General features: G+C 42.2%; 1 protein-coding gene across 1 annotated transcript in view; it reads left to right on the top strand.

Moving 5' to 3' along the window:
• The window catches only part of Sms (spermine synthase), a 59,469-nt gene that overhangs the window by 20,764 nt on the left and 16,703 nt on the right, over positions 1-22,002 (top strand). Inside the window, 4 exon segments of the mRNA XM_048336138.1 lie at positions 11,095-11,216; positions 14,258-14,350; positions 14,889-14,953; positions 18,893-19,068. Coding sequence (XP_048192095.1) covers positions 11,095-11,216; positions 14,258-14,350; positions 14,889-14,953; positions 18,893-19,068 — 456 coding nt within the window.

Below are 22,002 nucleotides of genomic sequence, written 5' to 3'. Positions count from 1 at the left end.
AGGGTGGGTGGATCTGTGGAGTGACTGGGCCTGCAGCTGCTGAAAGTGTGGGCTGGAATTAGCTTCTGCCTTTGGCCAGATCACTTCTGCATGACAAATTATGCAATGATTAAGCCACCCTGATGTGGAAGAGAGATCTAGCAGGCAAAGCAATGGGTGTGGGGGTTTGATGGTGAAGTGTGCAATTTCCACCCTTCCTAGTTAAAAATACCCTTGTCCAGAATAATTTATCCTTTAATTTCAGAAGTCGGGTGCTGCTTCAGTGTAAGGCATGAAAGGAATGCAGACAATTTTTGGTTACTAACCCCTCTCTCTTTTTTTTTTTTAATGTCTGTCCCGGGGCTGGAACTCAGGGCCTGAGAGCTGTCCCTGAGCTTTTGTGCTACTACTTTAGTCACAACTCCACTTCTGGCATTTTGATGGTTAATTGGAGATAAGACTCTGTAAGAGTTTCCTGCCCGGCAAGCTGGCTTTGAACTGTGATCTTCAGATTTCAGCCTCCTGAGTAGTGAGGATTGCAGGCATGAGCTGCTAAGTGCCCAAGCAGCTGAAGTTCTGAGGTTAATAAAGCTTGTAACAGTACACCAAGGTACAGGTTAACAGAGCTTAAAAGTATACACCAAGGTCACAAGTGATGATGCCCTCCTTCCCCCGTGTGTTAGAACCGCTTATTTCCTTAGGACAGACCCTAATGTATTTGAGTTTGGTAAGGAATATTTTAGCCTTGTGAAGGTAAAAATAGATCAGGTCTACATAAGAGAAGCATTTTTTTTTCTGTCATCTATCAGGGTGCCTGGGGTCTTGGGTTTGTAGTAGGATGTCTCTGTGGGTTCTCTGGGCTATAAGATTGGGGTCTTACAGCTAATCTAAGATATGCATGCAGGGCTGTCCACGGTATGAATCACCCATTTAAAGCAGTATAGGACCAAGAAGAATGGCTAGAAATAACGTCGGTACTGGGTTTTCTGTACAGAAACCCTAAAGTATAGGGTTTCTATTTTATGATTGAGGAAAATTGTCTGCATTCCTTTCAGCTCTCATGTTGAAGCAGCACCTGTTTTCTGAAGTTAGGGGATAAATTTGAATTTTTTTCTGGGGCCATTTTAAAAGTATATTTCATTGTTATTATAATGGTGATGTACAGAAGGGTTATAGTTACATTAGTCAGGTCAATAGTACATTTCTTTTTGGACAGTGTTGTCCCTTTCCTCGATCTCTCCCAGAAATTTGAATTCTTGTAGTTTTTTGTTGTTGTTGTTCTGTCTTGGGGCTTGAACTCAGGGCCTGGGTGCTGATCCTGAGCTCTTTTGCTCAAGGCTTGTGTTCTACCACTTTGAGCCCCAGAGTGCCATTTCTGGTTTCTTGTAGTTAAGTGGAGATGAGTCTCACAAACTTTCCTGCCCTGGCTGGTTTTGAACTGCACCCTCAATCTCAGCCTCATGAGTAGAATGGATTACAGACATGAGCTACCAGTGCCCAGCTCAATTTCTTGTTTTTTCTTTCTTTTTAGTGTGTGTGTGTGTGTGTGTGTGTGTGTGTGTGTGTGTGTGTGTGTGTGTTGGTCCTGGGGATTGAACTCAGGACCTGGGTGCTGCCGCTAACCTTCTTTTGATCAAGGCTAGCACTCTACACATGTGAGCTACTGGCACCTGGCTTATCGGTAGGTATTTTAAACCTAGCCTCACAAGTAACAGCTGTCTAGATTAGGAAGTTTGGTTGGACCAGAAAGACTGGGAAAAATGTTGATGTGGGTAATTTGGGGCGTATTTTTTTTCTTTGTATTGTTTTATTTTTTTCCAGTCTTGGGGCTTGAACTCAGGGCCTGAGCATTGTCCTTGGCTTCTTTTTGCTCAAGGCTAGCACTCTGCCACTTGAGCCACAGCGCCACTTCTGGTCTTTTCTGTTTATGTGGTGCTGAAGAATCGAATCCAGGGCTTCATGTATACGAGGCAAGCATTTTACCACAAGGCTATATTCCCAGCCTCTCTTTTTTATTTCTTGTGATGGTCCTAGGGCTTGAATGCAGGGCCTGGGCACTGTCCCTTAACTTGTTTTTTTTTTTCAATTTGCGCCACAGCTCAACTTTTGGGTTTTTGGTGATTACATGGGGATACTGCCTGGGATGGCTTTGAATCATAATTCTCAGATGTCAGCCTCTTGAGTAGATAAGATTACAGGCATGAGCCACTGGTATCTGGCCTTTCTGTGGGTATTTTAAGTGACTTGTGTAATGTGTACCTTATCTGAAATGCTTGAGACTTGAAGGGATTCAGATTGCACCTTTTTTTGAGACCTTTGGATATGTGCATAAACATAACGAAACTTGGAGATAGAATCCAAGTTTAAAGTTTAAACAGAAAATTGATTTATGTTCCATATATACCTAATACATATGTCAAAGGTAAATTTTAATTTTGTACAACATGTTTAATGCACCTGTGTATTGACTGACCTGTCACAGGAGTTCAGGTGTGGAATTTTCTGCTTGTGGTATCATATCAGTGGTCAAAAAGTTTCACAGTTGTAGAGGCTGGGAATATGGCCTAGCGGTAAAGTGCTTGCATTATATACATGAAGCCCTGGGTCCTATTCCTCAGCCCACATAAACAGAAAAAGCCAGACGTGGCGCTGTGGCTCAAGTGGTAGAGTGCTAGCCTTGAGCAAAAAGAAGCCAGGGACAGTGCTCAGGCCCTGAGTTCAAGCCCCAGGACTGGCAAAAAAAAAAAAAGAAAGAAAAGGTTTCACAGTTGTGAGCATTTTGAATTTCAGGCTTTCAGAGTAGGGAGCTACATCCCCTAGCCAATGAACAGTGGAGTAGAGAAGTCATGAGCTTGATTGGGATTTCTCATTTGGGATTGGAATAATGTATACACGGTTGCATTGGAGACGAGTCCAGCAGTAGGAACAGATTTGGGCTTAGGACCTCCTGAGCTTGATGGTTAGGGTCTGAGGAATGAGATTCTTGAATTAAGCCCTCTAAATGGATCCCTGGGAGAAAAACGAGGCAGGGAGATGAAATTTGGGCCTTAGGTCTTTTTTCTGTTTTTTTTTCCCCTTTTGGTAGTATTTAAATTGAACAAGTTGACTCATTCATTGTAAGTTATTGTCAAACAGAGCAGGCAGTGGTCTGGAAACGGTGTTGAGTGGACAAAAGACACATTTTCTCCAGGAGAGGTCACTGTGCTTCAGAGCACTTTGGTTATTATAATACATCATTCTTGTCTAGCCATTGAAGCCAGTTTCTAAGAACTTTTGGCAAGCAACATTTTCCTGACTTGAGTTTGGATTACCATGTCTACTTGAAAGCAGTTCATTTATCTCTTACTGTTCAGATCTGCTTTCACATTTTTTTCTGATTTGTTGAAGATGTATGATGTTGCTCTCCTATCTTGTATTCCCAAATTTGGGCATGCTCTGATTCTAGGCTTTCTCACTAGGCATAGAGCACACAGTAGTTCTCAGGGGATTGGATTTTTCCCCCTTCTGTCCTTCAGGCAACGAGGCTTGTGTTTTTTGATTTGGGCATCACCCTCGTTTTGTGGGTATGGCTGGGGTTGACAAAGTACTGTGAGGGATAGTCTTTCACACAACATTGTCAATCTCTCACCTCCAATACTGAGGAACACAGAGCAAGTTTCATTTGGTTAGTCTTGTTACATTTTTTATACTAAATAGGCACACAGGATTAAAAATGTCAATATAATTGCAAAGCACTTTTCTGGGGCACCTCATGGGTTAATCTGTGGCTTCAGTTCAGATCTATTTATTTCAATAACTTTGGAGACTTGATTGCATGCAATATGGAGATGATAGTAGGGAGATTTTTTTTGCTCTTTTTTTTTTTGCCAGTCCTGGGGCTTGAACTCAGGGCCTGAGCACTGTCCCTGGCTTCTTTTTGCTCAAGGCTAGCACTCTTCCACTTACTTGAGCCACAGTGCCACTTCTGCCTTTTTTCTCGCTACATATGTGGTGCTGAGGAATTGAACCCAAGGCTTCATGTATATGAGGCAAGTACTCTACCACTAGGCCATATTCCCAGCCCCTCTTTTCTATTTTCTTGGGGGGTATGTCAACTCATGTTCACTATGCTATGTTCCCAGCTCTTGAATTTTTCATCTAGAGTGCCTAAGGTCAGTGGCTCTCAAACTGTAACTACACATTGCAATTTCCTAGAGATATTTAAAAAATACTGATATCTGGATCCTACCCTGTTTTTTTGTAGTTGTGGGGTTTGAACTCAGGGCACTGGGAGCTTGAACTGGAAACTGTCCCTGAGCAATTTTGCTCAAGGCCAGTATTCTACTATTTTGAGCCACAGCTCCACTTCCAGTTTTTGAATAGTTAATTGGAGATAAGAGTCTCACAGGGACTTTTCTGCTTGGGCTGGCTTCAAACCACGATCCTCAGATCTCAGCCTCCTGAGTAGCTAAGATTATAGTTGTGAGCCACCAGCAGATTTTTATTTTATTTAATACAGTACATTGGAATTTTAAAATATTTCTAAAGTGATTTATAATGTTCAACCTGGATTACAAATTACTGGTCAAGATATTCCAGATTCTTTGCAGAGATGGACAAATTAAGGGTGATTAATTCATTTAGGTTTTTTTTTATTTACCCATGAAATACTTACTGAGTACCTGATACCAAGATGACTAAGCAAAGTTACAACTTTAAGCCTAATGGGGCTCAGAGTTTTGGCTTTTAGTTTTAATCTTAAAACCCCAGTTTTGAGCCAGGCACTAGTGGTTCAGTCTGTAATCCAACAAACTCAGGAGGCTCATGTTTCAAAGCCAGCCCAGGCAGGAAAATTTTCCTTTTTTTTTTGGTCATTTGTGAGGCTTGAACTCGGGGCCTGGGCACTGTCCCTGAGCCTCTTTGTGTTCAAGGCTAGCGCACTACCACTTGATCCATAGTACCACTTCCAGTTTTTGAGTGGTTAGTTGGAAATAAGAGTCTCACAGGGACTTTTCAGCCTGGGCTGGCTTCAAACCATGATCCTCAGATCTTAGTACCTCCTGAGTAGCTAGGATAACAGGAGTGAGCCACCAGTGCCCAGCACATTTCTTTCTTTGGACATTATCATTCCTTGTTTCCCTCCCATCTCTGCCCACAAGGTAGTTTATTTTCCACATAGAATGATTGCATTTGGGGGCTGGGAATATGGCCTAGTGGCAAGAGTGCTTGCCTTGTGTACATGAAGCCCTGGGTTTGATTCCCTAGCACCACATATATAGAAAACGGCCAGAAGTGGAGCTGTGGGTCAAGTGGCAGAGTGCTAGCCTTGAGCAAAAAGAAGCCAGGGACAGTGCTCAGGCCTTGAGTCCAAGCCCCTGGACTGGCAAAAAAAAAAAAAAAAAGTGATTGCATTTGTTTCATCTTCCCCCCTTCCTTTCTGCACCACGCCCCCCCCCCCCCAAGTAGTCTAATTTTTTGATGGGAGAGGGGGTTGATCATGGGGCTTGAACTCTACCACTTGAGGCACTGCTCCGCTTTGTTTTCTGGTGGTTAATTGGAGATAAGACTCTCATAGACCTTCCTGCCCAGTCTGACTTTGAACCATGGTCCTCATGTCTCAGCCTTCTGAGTAGCTAGGATTACAGGCATGAGCCACCAGCTCCCAGCAATGTAGTTTAATTTTTTAAAGAGAAATTGAATATCTTAAAAAAAATTAAAATGTTCCAATTTTGATATAGTAGTGTTTTGATTTAATAAATACATTTACTTGGCTTAGCAGAACTATATTTCATGGAATTTCCTGCCCAGGCTGGATTTGAACCACAATCCTGAGATCTCAGCCTCCTGAGTATAGGATTACAGACTTGAGCCACTGGCACCCAGCTAAAGGAAAGTCTTCAAAAAGAATTAAAAAGTTATGTTATTAAATAGTTGTATAAAGAAGTTAGAATTCAAAAAATGTTAGAATTCTGTAAGTCAGGTTATGAGTCCACTGCATTTAGTTCAGTGTCATCCTTTGCATGATTCTCCCCCATTAATCCTTCTCCTCGAGTTAATTTAGTTTAATTGCCCCTTAGACTCTTAGCTGCAATTAACCACCAAAAACAAGGAAGTAGAGCTGTGCATCAAGTGTAGAGGGCTAGCTTTGAGGGAAAAAAAAAAAGCCCAGGGACAGCACTCAGGCCTTGAGTTCAAGCCCAAGGACTGGCAAAAAAATAAGATTCTGGAAAATAGATACTAGGGAGTTAGTTCAGCCCTATTTCTCCTTCCTGAAGGGGAGCAGTAGAGATGATGAGGGAGATCTCGTATACCCAGAGAAAGGTGAATCTGAAGTGAAGTGGACAGTGAAGAAAATTGCATGATCCTGATAACCCCTCTGGAGACACCTTCCTGGCAGGGCTGGCACTGTCAGTTGCCCACAGGGACCAGGAGCTGCACACATGCACTGGGCATGTGAGAAAATGAACAATCTAATCTGGCTGCTGGAATACACTCAGAGTTGGCCTATTGTTTTTAGGGGGAGGCAGGGACTGGGGGAGGTATGCAATAGTGTGGAAACCAGTAATACTTTAAATTGGATTTCTTTATTTTATGGTTTGGTCACTTGAAACCTGGCCAGAGGGCTTCCTTTTAGCCCATATGGTGCCTTTCTGCTAGTTGTTGCTATGAGAAAAAGGGGATGGCTGCTATGCTGGGTTTGGCCTGCAGTCAAGGCCTTTGCATGAATCAAAGGCATCTCACTTCCTTGGCTCAAGCAACAGAGGTGCTCCTAGTTAGGCCTCTGGGCCAGGCTACTGGTCTACCACATATCCTGTTGAGTTCCACACAGAGTGACCTTGTCTGTATTGCCCCATTCATCAGCACGAAGGACTTAGTTTTGTTTCATAATGTGCCAAGAGAACCCAGTCTTGAGGCCACTTACCAGGAGTGATGATTTGTTTTATACACTTTCAAAACAGAAAACATCTGGTCTAGCCAGGGAGGGATTGTATAATGACCTAGTAGCTTTCACTTTCAGGGTTCTGCTGAGCTGGGTGTCCTTTTCCCTACTGGCTTGCATTCAGCTCAGTCACCTGCACAGTAGGCTGACCCCACCAGGCTTCAGGGAAAAACATAAACTGAAGCAACCACGGTTAGTTCATTTTAATCACATTTGACATCAGAATTTTTTTTGGGGGGGGGGAGAGGCATTCTTAAATCCTATTAAATGCTGTGATTCTGCAGACATAACTCAGGTCTTCCCTTTAATTTCTTGAAACCAGTTTCAGAAGAACAAAGCATGCTAGATTGTGTTTTATGCCAAATGAATTTCCCAAAGGCACAGTTTTGTTAGGAGCAAATGAGAATTCAGTGGTGCATTGCGTGGCAGCTTGTGTTTGTAGGTACTTATGTAGGGACGTGTATGAAATGTGGATTCTGCACCAGTCATTTTTCCCTGATGGGCTTTTTGTCAGAAGTGGTCTCAGTTCCTTTATTTTGGCCATCACATCACCTAATATTTCCCCAAGTCTTCTGTCATCCACTACCCTGATTCTGTCCTGGGCTCTGGCACTGAACTCTGAGGCCGGGGGGGGGGGGGGGGGGGGGGGGGAGGGGGGGGACCTCTCCCTGGGGCGGGACAGCTGTTGTGAATTTTCTGAATTTCTCTACATTCCAGTGCTATATGAAGTCCCTGCTACTTTCTCTGTTCTCTGTTCCTCTCACATAACTACTGGGACAGTGGCCCAATTATAATTTTTTAATCTAATGTTTGGGGGTACTCTCTGTCTTGTTTTTAAGAATTATGTATCTGGGTTCTAATATCCTTCGTAATCATATGGTGTCTGACAGTTGAGAAGATTTTTTTTTTAAATAAAGATTTTTTTTGCCAGCTTAACCCCCTTTTGCTATTTGTTGACCAAAACTGAAGAAAGAATTTTTTGTAGGTGCAGCAGTTTGCTAGGGCTGCTACAACAAAGGGCTGTACAATATTAAAACATTTATTCCCATGGTTCCAGAGGCCAGAACTCTGAGTTCAAGGTATAGCAGGACCATGCTTCTTCTGCACAAGATTTTTGTAATCTGTAATCCTAGTTGTTCAGGAGATGGAGATGTGAGGATCTCCAGCCTAGCCAGGGAAGTCCATAAACTACTCAGAAAAAGCCAGAAGTGGCTTAAGTAGTAGAGCGCTAGCTCTGAGCAAAAAGAAGCTCAGGGACAGCACTGAGTTCCTGACTTGAAGCCCCAGGACCAGTACAGAAAAAAAAAGATCCTTGTGTTTTCCACATTCCTCATAGCTGTCAAGACTGCATTTTTGAGGGGCCAGTACTGGGGCCTGAACTCAAGGCCTTGCTCATTGCCTTTTTTTGTTTGTTTTGTTTTTTTTGCCAGTCCCGGGGCTTGCACTCAGGGCCTGAGCACTGTCCCTGGCTTCTTTTCACTCAAGGCTAGCACTCTAGCTATTGAGCCACAACGCCACTTCTGGCTTTTTCTGTATATGTGGTGCTGAGGAACCCAGGGCTTCATGTATATGAGATGAGCACTCTGCCACTAGGCCATATTCCCAACCCAGAGGCAGAGATTTGTGTGGCCGTGAACCAGTAAGTTTCTGCACATGTGCTCATTGGTCCTGATGTTTAAACTCAGGGCCTCGGCACTGTCCTTGAGCTATTGTACTCAAGATTAGCACTCTATTAAATAAATCACAGCTTCACTTCAGGCTTTTTTGGTGGTTACTTGGAGATTAGAGTCTCAAGGAGTTTCCGACCTGGGCTGGCTTTGAACCATGATCCTCCAGAGTAGCTATGATTACAGGTGTGAGCCACTGGCACCCAGCTCACATGAATTCTTTTGGTGCCAGTCTTGAGGCTTGAACTCAGGGCCTGTGCACTGTCCCAAATTCAGGGATATCATCTTGCAGAAGCTGTGGGGAACAGTAAAGGCTAATTTTTTCTTGTTATGTTTTGATCTTTTATTTTACCTTTAACAAAGAGTAACTGCTTCGCAGACAAAACTGCGAAAGAACAAATTACATTTTGTCTTTCTTCTAAGTATTTTCATCTTGTATTCTGGCTTCCAAGCGAGCCTGCCACAGGTTAATATATTTTGTTTGGGAACACTGAGCCCTTTGGTATGCAGGATGTAAGGATGGGACAGGATTGGGAGGAGGAAATACCTACACCCCAGCAGGTTGTCTCATATGGAATTGTTATGCTTCTACCTTTAGAACCATTAATTGACTGATCACAATTTAATTTTTTTTCAGCTACATAATAAGCATGTTTTTTTCTGTGCCAGTCCTGGCACTTGAACTCAGCTGGGTGTTCTCCTTAAGCTTTTCTGTGCAAAGCTAGCACTCTACCACTGAGCCACAGCTCCACCTTGTGTTTTGTTTTTGTTGTTTATTTGGAGATAAGAGTAATAGACAGCACATCCTTCTTTATAAAAAAAAATCTGGTAAATCTATAGTCTCCTCCTCCTCCTTTTACTGGGTGAGAGGAGCTTTCTTTTTTTTTTAAATTTATTAATTAAATTTTGTTGACAAGGTGTTGTGCAAAAGGGGTACAGTTATATAATAGGGCAGTGAGTACATTTCTTGTGATATCTTACACCCTCATTTTTCTTTCCCTTCCCTAGATCAGGTAGGCATATATACAATACTCAGTGTACGAAAAACATATACAGTAGCCACATGGCGTACGCCAAAAGAAATTCACCTAGAACTTTAAATATAACGTCAACAATAGAGTTTGCTTATCCTTGTCTTATATGATCATACATATATAGCTTTTGAGCTATTGTGATCCACTGAGAGGTCTATTTTAGACCTTTTTATGTTTAGTAATTGTTTGGTTTTAGTTACATAATGTAAGGTCGCTGACCCAAACCTGTGGGGAAATACTTTCTTACTTTCTTTCCTCCTTTCTTCTCCTCCTTTCTTTCTTTCCTTTCTTTCTTTCTTTCTTTCTTTCTTTCTTTCTTTCTTTCTTTCTTTCTTTCTTTCTTTTCTTTCTTTCTTTCTTTCTTCCTTTCTTTCTTTCTTCTTTTCTTTCTTCTTTCTTTCTTTCTTTCTTTCTTTCTTTCTTTCTTTCTTTCTTTCTTTCTTTCTTTCTTCTCTCTCTTCCTCCCTCCCTCCCTCCCTCCCTCCCTCCCTCCCTCCCTCTCTCTCTCTCTCTTTCTTTCTTTCTTTCGTTCTTTCTTTCTTTCTTTCTTTCTTTCTTTCTTTCTTTCTTTCTTTCTTTCTTTCTTTCTTTCTTTTTCTTTCTTTCTCCCTCCCCCTCCCCTCCCTCCCTTCTCATTCTCCTTCCTTCCTTCCTTCCTTCCTTCCTTCCTTCCTTCCTTCTTCCTTCCTTCCTTCTTCCTTCCTTCCTTCCTGTCCTGGAGCTTGGAGCCTGGGCACGGTCCCTGGCTTCTTTTTGCTCAAGGCTAGCACTCTACCACTTGAGCCATAGTGCCACCTCCAGCTTTTTCTGTCTATATGGTGCTGAGGAATTGAACCCAGGGCTTCATGCATGCTAGGCAAGCACTCTACCGCTAAGGTACATTCCCAGCCCCTCCTCCTCCTTTTACTGTGCCAATATTGGGGCTTGAAGTAGGGCCTTGAGCTCTCACTTGGCATTTTCTCCCAAGACCAGAGCTTTGCTACTTGAATCATAGCTCTATTTCTGACTTTTTGTTGGTTAATTAGAGATAAGTCTTGTGGACTTTCTTTCCTTGGTGGGCTTTAAACTGCAACCCTTAAATCTCAGTGTTCTAAGAAGCTAGGATTACAAACATGAGCCACTAGCACCTAACTTTTCATTCTTTTCTTCTTTTCTTTTTCCTTCCCCCTCCCGTCCCCTCCCCTCCCCTTCCCTCCCGCCCCTCCCCTCCCCTCCCCTCTATGTGTAAAACTGGGACCTGATCTCAGAACCTCATGCTTTCCCTCATTTGCTAGTGTTCTACCAGCTGATCCACATTGGTTATTTCCTCTCTTGTTGTTTTATTTTTTTAAATCATTTTCTTTTAATTGCATTTTTTGGTGGTTCTAGGGATAGTTCCTAGGGCCTCATGTATGATAAGCAAGCACTGTTATTATCACCATACAACACCCATCTCCATTTGCTTTCCCTTCTGAATGCCTCTTCCTTGACCATTTTCCCTTTTTCTGTGTTCTAGCTGATGGTGAGACTATCCTAAAAGGCCTCCAGTCCATTTTCCAGGAGCAAGGAATGGCAGAGTCGGTGCATACCTGGCAGGACCATGGCTATTTTGGCAACCTACACAAACAAAAATGGCAGGTGAGGTGGCTTTTAGGACTTCATCAGACTTGGGTTCTTAAGATTAGAGATAGGGACCAAGTGTGGGTTAAGGGTGGTGCCCAAGTATTTCTTTCCTTTTTTTTAAAGCATCTTGTAGGAGAGGCTTAGTTAGCTTCAGTGCTTCTCAGTTTTAGCCATACAACAGAATCTCCTGGAAGAGCTTTCACAGAATAGCCCTAGTTAGGCATTTTCCCTGGTGATTGAGACTACTGGACCTGGACATCTGTATTTCTCTAACAAAGCCCTAATGATTCTTTGTAGTCAGGACCACAAGCTGCATAAACAAAGTGCACCACAGGCCATGACTTGACGTTGGTTAAAACAGATTCCTGGGCCCCTTCCCCAGGACCTTTGTCTTCTTCCACAGGAGTTTCTGTTGCAGTAGATCAGCAACACTCTCCTCTCTCGTTGCATTTCTGACAAGTCTCCAGTGCTACTGCTTGCTGCTGCTCAGAACATTGTTATGCGTACCATGTAGTATGTCATTAGTAATACACACCCTAGTAAACATGGACAAGTAGTTTGATAGGAACCTGAGATGATCCAGGAGTTCAGGGATTTAGTCTCTTATTTCTTCAGTTGATAGACTATAGTAAGTCTTTTTTTTCAAGGTGTTAATCATCTTCTATTATCTTGAAAATTTGTACAAAGGAGTTTCAATTCAGAAGGTCCGTTTCTGAGTACAACACACCTTGATCATTGTCACCCTAGATAGAGTTTTTTCTGTAGTTGAAATTAAGTATGTTCTGGAGAGTAGGAAAGAAAACCTAAATTAAGAAATAACTGCTAACAGAAGACGTCATGCTCTTTGTATTTTCCTAAATCCAAGTTTATGTTATATATCTAGACTGGTTCAGTATGCACAGCCATTAAGAATGGTAATAATTTGCTCTATTAGAAAAGTATGAGTTGCTGGATTTTTTTTTTTGCCAGTCCTGGGGCTTGAGCTGAGTTTGTTTTGCTCAATGCTAGTGTTCTACACTTGAACCACAGCACCCCTCTAGCATTTTCTGAGTGGTTTATTGGAGATAAGAATCTCAAGGGCTTTCCTCCCCAGGCTGACTTTGAACTGCAATCCTCAGATCTCAGCCTCCTGACTAGCTAGGATTACAGGTGTGAGCCGCCAGTGCCTGGCAACTGAATATTTTAAATGTCTTTTTACTGTATTCTCCCAATTGGTACAAAGTACTAGAATTATACATGGCTTCTAGTTATCTTTGTTTTTGTTCCTTTCTTAGTTTTTCTATAAAAAGGTAACTAACCTCTCATGGTCCTCTGGGGCTCAGAAGACAAAATGTAAGATGAGATAAAAACTTGTGTGTGGAGGGGGTGGGTGGGGGTGGGTATGGGTGTGTTGGTCCTGGTGCATAAACTCAGGGCTTTTTTGCTCATAGCTAGCATTCTGTCACTTGACTTATAGTTCCATCTCTGGCTTTTTTTTTGGTAGTTAATTAGAGATAACAGTTGGTGGTTTTCTTGCCACTGCTGGCTTCGAACCACAATCCTCAACTCTCAGCCTCCTAAGTAGGTAGTGGTATTACGTGTGAACCACTGGCTCCGAGATCAAAACTATTTTTTTTTGGTTGGTCAGTGGGCTTGAACTCTGGGCCTGGGCACTGTCTCTGAGCTCTTCAGTTCAAGGCTAGTTCTCTACCACTTGAGCCACTTTTGATTTTCTGGTGATTAATTGGAGATAAGAGTCTCATGGACTTCCCTGCCCTTGCTGGCTCTGAAATGCCATCCTCAGATCTCAGCCTTCTGAGTAGCTAGGATTACAGGGGTGAGCCACCAGAGCCTCACTTCAAAACTATTTTTTGAGTGGTCTCTTGCACTTCCCACGTCCTATCTCTGAAAGTCCTTTGTATTCATGGCTCTTCTCTTTTCTGATAGCTCCTCCGAGACATAATAAGCCTAGATTTGTATTCAAACTCTGTGACCAACCTTCCTGAGTATGTGTAAAAGCTCTATCAAATGTGTCTGAATGATTGCTTCATGCTTTGGCCCAGTAACTGAGGAGCTCCTAGAGGCACAGAGGCTCCAGCTGCCCTCCAGCCTGCTGCCTCTTGTAGACATGCACTCAGCTACTGTGGATTTCCTGTGGTCCATCTGAGGACCACTCCAGATTGCAGCTCTGCCAACTTGCCAAACTTCTCTCCCAGGTGAAAAATTCTCTTTTACTATTTCCCGAAGGTCATTGCAGCCGAGTCCTAGTTGCTAGGTTTTTTTTTTTTTTTTTTTTTTTTTTTTTTTTGGTGAAAGTGATAGGAATGTTTATAAGGAAAATAGACTTCAAAGTAGGTCAAGTCTAGAGTCATTAGTACCCTTCCATATATTTTTATATTACTTTATTTTTATTTTATTTTGTGTGATTATTCGGGCTTACACTCATGACCTTAAACTCTCCCTTAGCTTTTTTTGCTGAAGGCTGAGCTCCACTGCTTTGAGCCAGACTTCTACTTCTGGCTTTTTGCTGACTAATTGGAGATAAGAATCTTACTGACTTTTCTGTCTAGGCTGGCCTCAGACTCATGATCTTCGTCCCTCAGCTTTTCCAGGGCTGAAATTATAGATGTGTACCTTATGCCAATCAAGAAGTACTGAAGGGCTGGGAATGTGGCTTAGTGGTAGAGTGCTTGTCTAGCATGCATGAAGCCCTGGGTTCGGTTCCTCAGCACCACATAAACAGAAAAAGCCAGAAGTGGTGCTGTGGCTCAAGTGGTAGAGTGCTAGCCTTGAGCAAAAAGAAGCTACCGACAGTGCTCAGGCCCTGAGTTCAAGCCCCAGGACTGACAAAAAAAGTACTGAAAACCTTACAGTTCGCCACTGCCCTCTCTCTAAGTCTTCACAAATGATTTGAGCTTTCTCTTAAAAAAGAGAGATCTTGCAAAGAAAACCAGAGTTAGAGTAATTCAGGGAATTAGAGAGCTGTGTGGTCTTTTCTTTTCATTGAGGTGGTTTCTTTTTTCCTTTGGAGAAGTGTGATGTAATTTCTAACCCTAAAATTACATTTTCTTTTGTAGCTTGCCAACTTGAGAATTTATCCACATGGACTGGTGTTGCTGGACCTTCAGAGTTACGACAGCGATGCACAGGGCAAAGATGAAATTGACAGCGTGTTTTCTTTGCTTTTCTTTACCCTACAAAGTTTACTCTTATCTATTTGAGAATCACACCATATGCTTAGCTTCATGATATGGAAACTATTTTTTCTTAATTGCTGACTTGTTAGTCATCTTGGTTTAAAACATGCTGCAGATAAGTAGTTTTAGAAACTAGTGTTCCTTGATTGGTTTGAGGAACCTGGCTTTCAGCTTTCCTTATGAATTTCCCGAGTATGAATAATGATTTTACTTTCTATTGGAGGGAATGTAGTACCTTTAGCTACGATTTTGTACCAGCAATATCCTTAGTCTTCATCTTGCCAGTTATTCTGGTGTTAACTTAGGCTAGGGTTAGGCATTGCCAGGATAGATAGTTGACAGGGGAGTTCAGAATTGGGCCACGCCTGGAGACTTGGAAGGGAAGGGAAGGGGCAGGTGTAGGGGCTAATATCACACAGTTCCGTGGCCCTGGCCTATGCCTCTGCTCTGTAATTAGCTGTTCTATGCAGCTTATTCTACAAATCTATTGATTTCATTTCTTTAATTGTAGCTTCTGAACAAAGTAGAAGAAAGAATGAAAGAATTGAGTCAGAACAGCTCTGGCCGGGTGAAACGGTAAGCCCACTCGTGAATGTCCTTTTATATTTGTTTAATTGGTAGTGTTGCCCCCACTAGTGTCTGCTTAACATGTGGAAAAGATCAAAATCTTCTTCTGGCAACACTGGCTTGTTACACTGAAACAGGACAAAGTATATGAAAACAGTCACACTCAGGGGTAAGGGAAGTGAGAGGCTGCATGCAATGAAACAGAAAGGCGAAATAGAGTAATCGCAATGAGCTGGCACTGTGAAGCAGAAACCCAGGTAGAGCGATTTCAGTGAAAGGGAGGCCAGACCTACCATTCCCCCAAAGAGAAAGGGAAACATGTCTCTGCTTAGGGTTCTGGGCTCCAGAGAAGAATTAAAACAATTTTCAAGCCGGGTGCTGGTGGCTCATATAGCTCATATAGCTCGTGGCTATAATCCCAACCACTTAGGAGGCTGAGATCTGAGGATTGCAGTTCAGAGCCAGCCCAGGCAGGAAAGTCAATGAGATTCTTATCTCCCATAAACTACTCAGAAAAAGCCAGAAGTGGTGCTGTGGCCCAAATGGTAGAGTGCTAACTGTGGGCACAAAAACTCAGGGATAGTGTCTATAAATCCTGAGTTCAAGCCTGAGGAACTGGTATGCACAAGTACACACACACACACACACACACACACACACACACACACACACGTACGTATGTAATGATTTTAGCTACTTATTTGCATTAGCTGCATGTCAATACTGCACCTTTGCAGGAAGTTCTGTTGGATAATGTCAGAGTGTCTGCCAGCAATGTCAGACTTGAAAGAACTTTGACAGAGGTAGTACTTTGGATGTTTGTTGGAAGGGATAGGGTCTGGTGATCATGTGAACTAAGTTTTAACACATAGCTTGTAATTCTCAGCAGTCTGCTCTTGTGGGGTCCTCCTTAGATTCAGTGTGGAGGAGGCATGTCTGTCTTTGTGCATAAGGGTCAACTTATAGATAGGAAAGACCGACTTGGTGGGTATTTCCCAAGGTCATTTCATCACTGTAGTATAGTTCTGATACCTGTTTCTCCAGTCTTAGAATAGTTTCTAGAACAAGGAATCCTTGTTGGCAAGCTGCTGGGATGTTTAAATGCTTAGTGACTCACCCTGTTGAACTAGAGGAACATACAGGAAACCTCCTCAGGGCAGCTGTAAGATAGTAAGATAGCTAGGTAATTGTTTAACCTCTGGTAGGTAGAAAGGAAAGCCAAAGGGATGCCAGAAAGTGGGTGAAATCTCAACACTGAAGCCTTTTTAAAAATTCCACTCAAACTCAGTTTAGGCAGCCCCAGCCATGTCTCTTCCACTTTTTCCTGTTCTTAAAAACTGTCTACACTGCACTGCTTTCTGGACATCTCATCTGTGCCTGCTTGCAGTTTTCCTGATCTGTGGTTATCTGATTGAAAGGGTTCCTACTCTGAGAGAATTATTAGGTCCACAAGCCACAATGAGCTACAATTCCTCTTGACTTTTATCTAGGTTTTTATGAGAAGTCTGCTGCTTTTGTTTTGTGTTGTTTTGCTTTATTTATTTATTTCAAAGTATGCTTGTTTCTATCACAGTTTCTTTTTCACATTTTTCCCCATAAAAAAGGCTATGAATAAGAGGCCATGGGATTTATCTGAAAGTTTATTTCTGTATTGCACTTTCAAATGAAAAGGAATGAGGAAACAAATTTGTAAGTTTCACTTAAAAAAACCCACATTATTTATAGTGTACCTGAAGCCCAGAACATATTTCACCTGACTTTCTGCAATAACATTTTGGATTTTCACCAGCATAGGTTGAAAAGAGTTAATTTTGGACTGGATTCCAGTGTTTCCTGGTAGCTCATTACAGGGAGATGGAGTTTATGCTAGGTGAGAACTTCATCAAGGTAATGGCTTCCGTATCCTGTAAAAATCCTTGTTCCTTTTCTAGTCTTTAAAAACTATTGTGTTGCAAAGAAGAGAGATCTTCAAGTTAACCAAAGTACTATTGACACAGTTGAGAATGAGCATTTCTTATTTTCTATGGGTTTATGTCTAGTTCAATATGCCTTATAGTAGGCTGGCTACAAACAGAGGTAGCTTTCCTCTCCTGAGCTGCTTGGCTTCGTATTTCTCCTACCCATTGCCAGGGGGCAGGCTCATTCTTTTACCTGGCTCCATTTGCCACCATCTGCCTGGGGTTCACCTGCTCTCTCAAGGATGTTATGATTGTCCTTTTTGTTTGGTGCCAGTCCTGAGACGAACTCAGATCCTGAGTGTTGTTCCTGAGCTTCTTTTGCTCAAGCTAGGGCTCTACCACTGGAGTCACAGTGCCACTTCTGGCTTTTTTCTGTTTATGTGGAGCTGAGGAACCGAACCCAGGGCTTCATGCATGCTAGACAAGCACTCTACCACTAAGTCAGGCTTGTTTTGGTGGCTAAATGGAGAAGAGAGTCTTACAGACTTTCCTGCCTGTGTAGGCTGGCTTTGAACTGGGACCTCAGATCTCGGCCTCCTGAGAAGCTAGAGTTACAAGCATGAGCCACCAGTACTCAGCTTTTGTGTATTCTTTTAAAATTTTTGTTATTTTTGTGCTACTCCTGGGGATTGAACTCAGTTCTGGGCTCTGCCCTGAGCTTCTTTTGCTGAAGGTTATTGCTCTACCATTTGAGCCACAGCTCTACTTTAGGCTTTCTGGTAGTTAATTGGAGATGAGTGTTGTGGGCTTTCTTACCTAGGCTGGCTTCGAACTGTAGTCCTCAGATCTCAGAGTAGTTAGGATTACAGGCATGAACCACCTGTGTCTGGCTCCTATATTCTTTTTTTAATTTTTATTGTCAAACTGATGTACAGAGAGGTTACAGTTTCATACATTGGGCATTGGATACATTTCTTGTGCTGTTTGTTCCCTTGTCCCTGGCTCCTATATTCTTTTGTTAGGTGTAGTGCCATCTCATTTTCTAAGTCTCTTTGCTGTTGTCATTTAGTGTCATCTGCTGGTACTTTCTAGTATATTCACTCTATCAAAACCACTGTATTTACAAAAGCATAAAAGGAAAAAAATCATCATTGAGCAGACACGCCAGTGGTACCTGGTATAAGCAAAAACATTCCAGGTGCCAAAGAAACTGGTCAAGATTTGTTTTCAAATTACCCAGTTTCAGAGAACCACACACCAGATTTTTTCAGTGATTTCGAACGGTTGAAAGGCACCTTTGCAAATGAGCTATCTGGCAAATATCATTATAAGGCAAGTGATCACACACCATCACCAATAATAATAGCACAAATAATAACAATAGCATAAATGCACTTCCACATTCCTGCTTTATGTCTGTATAGTGTATACCAACCAGACTCCCACCAGAAAGTGATTAGGTCAACTCAAAGGAAGGATTATTTTGCAGAATGTCTGATCTGAACATTTTAGAGAAGCACGCCAAAAAAAATAAACCACCACCCAAAAAAAAGAATACTCTTAAGTGAAATGAGGGCTTAAAAAATAGCAGACGGCAGTGTATGGTCCTTTATTCTAAAGCAGGACAGTCATAAAGGACATACTGGACACCGGGAACACGAAGATGGATCTTGTACTAGAAAATGATCTTGTCCACATGAACTTGTGAGATTGTGCCACCGGGCATGTCATTACATAAATCTTGAGTGATAGGTATTTGCTGAAGTACTTAAGGCTGATGTATGATGTCTGCAAGTGGCCTTTTGCTCCTTCACCTTTTTATGAGGGAAACTTTTCAACATACCTGAAAAGTTTTAAACAATGATCCTCTCTGTCTGTTAAATTTGATGGTAGCTCTGATATATAAAAATAAATGCTCAAGCTTTGGATTCCTTGTGTGGTCTTGGGGAGTGTGTTTGCAGCAAGCAGCTTTCTCCCACACATTCTTCAGTCTAGATCCCCTACTGAAGCAGTGCTCTTGAAATGGTCATTTCTGTTTTTCTTTTTCCAGATTACCACCCATAGTTCGAGGAGGAGCCATTGACAGATACTGGCCCACTGCTGACGGGCGCCTGGTTGAATATGACATAGATGAAGTGGTGTACGACGAAGATTCCCCTTATCAGAACATTAAAATCCTGCACTCAAAGCAGTTTGGAAATATTCTCATTCTTAGTGGGGATGTTAGTAAGTATTATATCTCTGCCCACCCTGATGATATAGCAAGGTGACACCATCAGGATAATGGTGTTTTTTTTTTTCCAAAAAGTTAGTGGTAAGGATTCTTCCAAAGCTCAGTGTTACGGATCTCTCTTTGGTGTTGCCAGCCATAGTCTACAAACAAGCCTTTCAATTTCATTATGAGGAATATAATTTTATGTACATACAGTATTAGAATCTTGTACAGAATCTTCATTTCTACAATGTTTTGTTAAAAAAAAAAAGGGAAATGCTCTTTAATTTTGTTGATGACATTGCTGCCTGTAAGCTTCTGGGTTTATTTTCTAACTGCTGTCGCTTATCAACCATGTGTGCCAGTACCAAGCAATGGACCATGTGTACCAGACAAAGCAACACATGGAGATGCCTACGAGTCAGAACACTGTGAACACGTGGGCCACCTCTATCCACAGCTTCATCAGCCCCTTCCATGTGCACATCCCTCCCAAAGACTCAAATGCTACACTTAAAGGAGCATATAATGTATTGATTTCTCCTGTCCAGACTTGGAGAGCTGAGTGTTTTGGTGCGGTCAGCAATATGAACCCTGAAAAGTGTCTTGAGGAACCAATCAAAATCCTTCTTAGACTCTTTGCATCCTGCAGGGCTGTTGACCTTTCCTGATGGGCAAAGCGTTCACTTTGAGGACAAAGCATAGTCCACTTGTGTGTGATGCTTTAGTAAGCCAGGGTGAACTCAAGGAACCAAGTGCATAAAGCAAGCTTTCCCGCTGGGTTGAGTGTTAAGTGTGAGCAATGTAGTCAAGCCCTCTTTTCCTGGCTAATGTAAAATGCTTCCCAACTTACACAAAGAATGCTTCCTTTCTCCTATGTCCTTTAAATGAGCTGGCAGATAGCTGAAGTTGGAGAAAAACTGAGGATGTAGTGAGGGGGTAATAATTTTACTCGACTTTCTTTTGGCTCCAGAGATGCAGCCCTAGTAGTTAAACTCCTTAAACAGCCCCCCTAAATTTGTCCCTTCTAGTGAAATACTCTAGAAGAAAAGCCTTGGATAAATATGCTTAGACATGCTTCCCTAATCTTAGAACGTTTCTATGAGGCCTGTGGTGTGGACCCATTACTCAGTTGTCACTGGCATTTATTATCTGATACTCATCTTACCCAAAAGGAGAATTGTGGCCTGTTGACAGCAGGCATTCACAAATGCCCAGTGCCAGACAAGCTGGCAGAAGGAGGAGCCATAGGAGTGATGGCCCAGGCCAGATGACAGACTCCGCCCCAACCTTAGAATGTTATTTAGACCAAGTTTAGCTTTTAGAGTCCAGGTCTGGTTAATTGCCAGGGTAGCAAAGAATCGCATGCACCAGTATACACAGGAGTCAAAATGCATTCTTAGTTGAAGATCGAACTTCACATTGTAGAGATGTAATGGCTGTGATTAAGCTGCACACGGAGGCTGGGGAAGGCTAGTATAAAGTTGTTGGCTATAATATCACTGACACCTCTCATCTGCTTGAAATATGAAACCATATTCTAAAATCCTAGCCATTTGGGGGGGGTTCTACAGGAATAAATCCAAACTTTACAGAACTTTGCAGCAGTTCACAACCAGACAGGAGTGTATCTGCAAATGCTCCTGTCTTCACAGATGTTTAATAAAGTAAAACTCTGGGGAAAAAAAAGTTAGTGGTAAGGATTCTGACTTTGGTTCTTACTGCTGTTGCAAAAAAATAAAATAAAAATTCATACTTACCAGGAGCCAGTAGCTCATGTCTGTTATCCTTGCTACTCACGTTGCTGAGATCTGAGGAGTGAGGTGCAAACCAACCTAGACAGACAAATTCTTGAGACTCTTACCTCTAATCCACCAAAAGCTGGAAGTGGAGGTATAGCTCAAGTGGTAGAGTGCCAGTAGGAACAGCTGGGCAAGAGCTCAAGGCCCAGCGTTCAAGCCCTAATACTAACACAAACAGACCAACCCCAGATTAGACACTCATGCAAACCTACAGATTTCCTGAGTTTTTATGTAGACTTCCTTTCTTTTGTGATGAGTGGCTGGATTTTATATCTTTTAAAAAAATGTTAAGAATTATTATCCTAAAGGTGAGGTTCAGAGGGGTTACAGTTGCATAACTGATGTAAAGAGTACATTTCTTCGTGGATAATGTCAATGTGGGTAAAGTGAGGGTGCCTATTTAAAAAAACACTTTGTTATAGGGGCTGGAAATATGGCCTAGTGGTAAAGTGCTCACTTCGTATACATGAAGCTCTGGTTCGATTCCTCAGCACCACATATACAGAAAAAAGCTGGAAGTGGCGCTGTGGCTCAAGTGCCAGCCTTGAGCAAAAAGAAGCCAGGGACAGTGCTCAGGCCCCGAGTTCAAGCCCCAGGACTTGCAAAAAACAAAACTAAACAAAAAAAAAAACCCCCACTTAGTTATAGAAAAACTTAAAACCATAGTAAACAAATGAGTGTGATGAGTCTATGTTTATTCACCATCAGTTATCAATAATTATCAACTTCTGGCCGGTCTTTGTTTCAGCTAAGCCCCAATTCACCTCATCACTGTCATTATTGTTTTCTCAAAGCTGGTGCTTTACCACTTGAGCACCTTCAGTTCCATCACTGTCATTTTGAAGCTACTCCCTGATGCCATATTATTTCATCTGTAATTCTTCAGCATTTCAGTACGTTGTTAAGATGGAATTTTTGTCCTACTGACTAATGTCCTTTTGTGCTAGATGTCAGGGAAAAAGTCAAAATAACCTTGCACATTATGGAGATTTGCAGGGGGCGGGGTATGAATGAGGGGCGGGCAGTAATGACGCTTGAAATTAGGGCCTAGCCCTCTTGTTTAGCTTTTTCATTCAAGGCAGGCACTTGAAACACCACCTCTACTTCTGCCTTTTTGCTGATTATTACTGGATTTCTCTGCCTAGG

Source organism: Perognathus longimembris, chromosome 28 (genome assembly GCF_023159225.1).
Source record: "Perognathus longimembris pacificus isolate PPM17 chromosome 28, ASM2315922v1, whole genome shotgun sequence".
NCBI classification, from domain to species: Eukaryota; Metazoa; Chordata; class Mammalia; order Rodentia; family Heteromyidae; genus Perognathus; species Perognathus longimembris.
Note: the sequence above shows the minus strand (reverse complement) of the source record. Positions and strands in the feature narration are given on the sequence as shown.